We start from the raw sequence: 4,258 nt of genomic DNA on the forward strand, positions 1-4,258 counted from the left end.
GCCCTGTGGGGCGAGGACAGACGCGGTGCCTGGCTCCCTCTGGAAGACTAGTGATTTTGTTGTTGTATGGCTCATCCCACCACAACAAGTCACAGTCTGCCCTAGGGTGCATGGCTTCTCCGGCGATGCTAAAGGCACGGGGACAAGCTGGTGGCTGGGGCTGCCTGGGGCCCTTCTCCGCTTCTGACCACCTCAGCCATTGCTTTTGTGACCCTCAAGAGCGAAGCAATGAGAGGCTGGTCTGAAACCCCGTCTGCACTCATGGTCCGGCCGAAGCTGCCCCCCACAACCCTGGGGAGCACGATGGGAGAGCCTGGAGGATACAAACCCCATGCTGCAGCACTTCAGCCCATGCTGCAGGAGCGGCGCTGCCCCAGCCAGCAGCCTGAGGGTCCCCAGGGGGAGCAGGGAGGCCCAGAGGGTCAGCATCAGGCCCCAGCAAATGCACACAAAAACCACAGCATGTTGGTGTTGGGCTGAGCTCCAGGACATAGGGGTGGGTACCCTGCTGTGCATCCTCACCACCCAGCAAGCTCCCCTGCTGTCAGGGCCGGAGGCGGAACAGGTTGGAAGCCCGGAGCCGCACCCAGGTCTGGGGTGCAAGCACCAGATGTGCTGCTCCGGTGACCCAATAGCACCAGCACCTCCGCGCTATAACCGGGGCGCCTTATTGCGGAGCGGGGACAGCCCCGCCCTACCCTGCGGCGGCTGTGGGCACCGCCCCCCGCATGCAAATCGCCCCTCCCGCCCAGCCAGTGGAGAGGCAGGGGGCGCGGCCACGACGGGACATGCCCGGGCATGTGAGCGCGGCGGCTTCCGGGGACGACACGTGGGAGCCGCGCCGGGCCCGGCCTGGCAGCCGCGGGTCTGGGGGCAAGGGGGGACTGGGGCCGGGCGATGGGGCGGGCAGGGGACTGGGGCCGGGAGTGAGGCAGAGAGGGCCCTAGAGGGTGTGTAGTGGGGTGGGCAGGGGGCTGCGGATCGGTAAGGGGGTGGGCAGGGCCCTGGGACCGGGAATGGGGCAGGCGGGGACCCGGCAATGAGGGGGCAAGGGTGTGGGGACAGGGTGTGACAATATGTCTGTGTTCCCTCTTCCTGGGCACCGGGGGGGCGGAGTATGTCGCGGAGGGGGCGTGTGTGGGGCCCTTTTGACCGTGGGGCATGGGGGCTGCATGGCACTCATGCCCCCCATGCCCCCTCCAGCAGGGATGCCCCCTGGCAAAGGGCAGATGACCCCGCGGTTGCCCGCCCCAAAGGACTCCATGCCCACCCCTCAGGGCACCCATGGCCCCGCCGCAGGGGGCCGTACTCAGCCGCCGGAGAGTCCTGGCTCGCCGCAGGGTCGCAGCAAGAAGAAGAGCCGCAAGCACCAGCGGTTCATGGAGCGCCGAGCGCTGCTGGAGAGGAAGGGACTGCTGGGCCCCCGCAGGCGCCCGGGCAGCCAGGCCCCCGTGGCGGGGCCGGAGGTGTGCAGCGCGCTCGCCAAGGCGGATGGCACCATGGCACCACGCTGCAGGAAGATCCCCAAGCCCAAAGAGGTCACCTCCCCATCGCTGTCCCCATCCACCTCTCTAGACAGCATAGCCAGGCATCACTCTGTGCTGCTGTCCCAGGGGAGTAGCAGCTCCAAGAGGGTGCGGATGATGTCCCCGCTCCTGCGCCCAGCCAAGTACGTGGCCATTGACTGCGAGATGGTGGGCACCGGTCCTCAGGGCAGGCTGAGCGAGGTGGCGCGGTGCTCCGTGGTGAACTACGAGGGGGATGTCATCTACGACAAGTACATCCAGCCCGAGCTCCCCATCGTGGACTATCGGACGCGCTGGAGTGGCATCACCAAGCAGCACATGAAGAATGCAATTCCTTTTAAGGCTGCCCAGGCGGAGGTAAGGAAAAAGAGAGAAATTGGAAGGAAAAAAAAAAAAAGGCTGTGTGTTATCTGCCAGCCACAAATTGGCATATTTGGTAGCCCACGCTGAGCTGCTGTGAGGCAGAGACAGTAGCACAGGTTGGGGAGCCTCCAAAGCCACACAGTGGGTTGGTTTGCTTGTTACTGCTCCATTCTGTGAACCTAAACAAAATTAGAACTGAAGGAACTGAATTTAACACAAAATGTTTTATTTTATGCTTAATTGGTCTTTCTTTTGCCACACCACCTGTCTAACTCCTGACGCTTCCAGATCCTGAAGATCTTGAAAGACAAGATTGTGGTAGGACACGCCATCCACAATGACTTCCAAGCCCTGAAGTACTTCCACCCAAAAGACAGGACCCGAGACACCAGCCGGATCCCTGTGCTGAACCAGAGGGCAGGGCTGCCCAACAGGGCCAGTGTCTCGCTCAAGAGCTTGGCCAGGCACCTGCTCCAGAAAAAGATCCAGGTAAGTACCAGGAACCTTGAGATGGGGAGCAGTTCCTGGGTTTGCTGCAAGCCCGTGTGATCAGCCTGGTCTCCCCATCTCCATGGGTGTTCTCTGTGAGATTGGAGGTGAACCTTGTTCATCCTGTGCTCCCAGCTATGATCAAGCTGGGGGAGCCAAGGACTTCCCAAGCTGCCCATTAAGCACCTCAGTAAAGCAGGGACAGGAGCTGTGCCCTCCAGAAGGTGCCCAAGAGATGCTTGCGTCTCCTCAGCTGCATCGAACCTTTGCCATCTCCAAAATCCCCAGCATTTGTGTCCTTCTGAGCAAGCAGACATGACCTGTGGGATTTTTGTTGCCCACTTTATATAACGAGGCTTTTCCCCCTTTGCCCAGGTCGGCTGCAAAGGGCACTCATCGGTGGAGGATGCTCGGACGGCCATGGAGCTGTACAGACTGGTGGAGGTGCAGTGGGAGACAGAGCTAGCCCACAGCCTGCCCCCCCGGCCCCCCAGCCCCATCACAGACCCCACCACAGACAGCAACCAGTACATGGATGACCGGTACTGGCCCACAGACCTCATGGCAAGCAGCCTGTGATGGGGGACAGAGTCTCCTCCATGTTTCGGGCCATCCTGGTGCCTTCAGCTGTTAAAGGTGGAGGTGGCTGCTGACCTCCTTCCCCAGGGCTTGAGCCCCACGGGCTCTGCCTGGCACTTGGCCCTGCTATGGGCAGCAGTGCAGGGGAGTCGGTGCCCCCAGCCCTGCTCAGGGATGGAGAAGCGGTGGCACTTGGACACCAGCGATCTCCCAAAACCACTGTCTGCAGCCTGTTGCTGTCGCACAGAAATAAGTGCTGTGGCTGCACAGCGTTCAGCTGTCTCTGGGTGCTCAGGGACGAGCAGGGTCCTGGTAGTGGCCTAGAGGAGCCCCCGTGGGCAGTGGGCTGGGGCTGCCGGGGCATGTCTGGGCAGGTGGCAAGTCCTCCCGTGGGAAGACTGATGTGTCTTGCTGATGCCGAAAGGCTGCAAACCACCCGGGACCAGTTTCCTCCCCACTTCCTTGGCACAGTGAACCCTGAAAAGAAAGTCTGAGTCTAATTCAGCCTGGACCAGAGGAAAGGCTGCACTTCAGTTTAAATAGATACTTACGTACTTATCCAGTTCTGAATTAAAAACTTCTTGCAAAACCTTTGTGGTGTATGTTGCATGGTATGATCTGGCAGCTCTCCAGGAGGAACAGGGCAGGGATGAGGTTGGCAGACCAGCGAGCGTATGCTGCCTGCGTATCGTGCCATGTCCCAGGGCTTAAAACCCACCTGCAACCAGAAAAGCTGCTTTGTGTGGCCTGGTGATGGCTGGAGCGAGCAGTTTCTTGGGGCAAGGAAGTTCCTTGGGGTATGGGCTGGTCCCCTCTGCTCGGGGGACGCCCCTGTGAAGGCAAGACGAGCAGGGGACAGGCTCAGCAAAGAGCCCTGTGGTCCAGCACTGCTGGCTGCTTGGAAGAAGCCCATTGCAAGAGAAAGTGTCGGAGGGTGTCGTGCTGCGGCGGGGCTGTCACAGCTCGGGGCGCTCACTGGGTGGGGGGGACCGCTGCTGGGGTTCGCCCAACCTGCAGCGCGCTGTCCCCGTGCACGGGGTCTGGGAGCGATGGCCGTGCCCGCGCTGGGCTGGCAATGATGCTGAGCTGGGGCCGGGTGTGGGGAGGGACGGGGTCATGCTCACCTGCAGCGGCTCTGCCCGCAGGCTGCTGCTTCGGGGGTGGTGGGTGTGGGTAGCTGTGGCCGCACGGAGGTACCCCGGCTGGGTGCGCGAGCACTGGCGCGGGGTTTGGGGCTGGACGTGGGGAGTCGCACGCTTCCCGGCGGGACCGAACAGCCACGGTTATGGAAAGTCAGTGGT

At 61.9% G+C, this 4,258-nt stretch overlaps 1 protein-coding gene across 1 annotated transcript; it reads left to right on the forward strand.

Annotated features, from left to right (window-relative positions):
• Window positions 1-770: 770 nt before the first annotated feature.
• On the forward strand, window positions 771-2,957 carry AEN (apoptosis enhancing nuclease; the record flags this gene model as incomplete). Its single annotated transcript, XM_082005353.1, has 4 exons — window positions 771-873; window positions 1,204-1,883; window positions 2,178-2,378; window positions 2,754-2,957. Exons 1-4 carry the CDS (start codon window positions 789-791, stop codon window positions 2,955-2,957), a joined length of 1,170 nt encoding a protein of 389 aa, XP_081861479.1. The 5' UTR covers window positions 771-788.
• Between the last annotated feature and the right edge of the window lie 1,301 nt (window positions 2,958-4,258).

This window comes from Phaethon aethereus (assembly GCF_964289735.1).
Source record: "Phaethon aethereus genome assembly, chromosome: 12".
NCBI lineage: Eukaryota > Metazoa > Chordata > Aves > Phaethontiformes > Phaethontidae > Phaethon > Phaethon aethereus.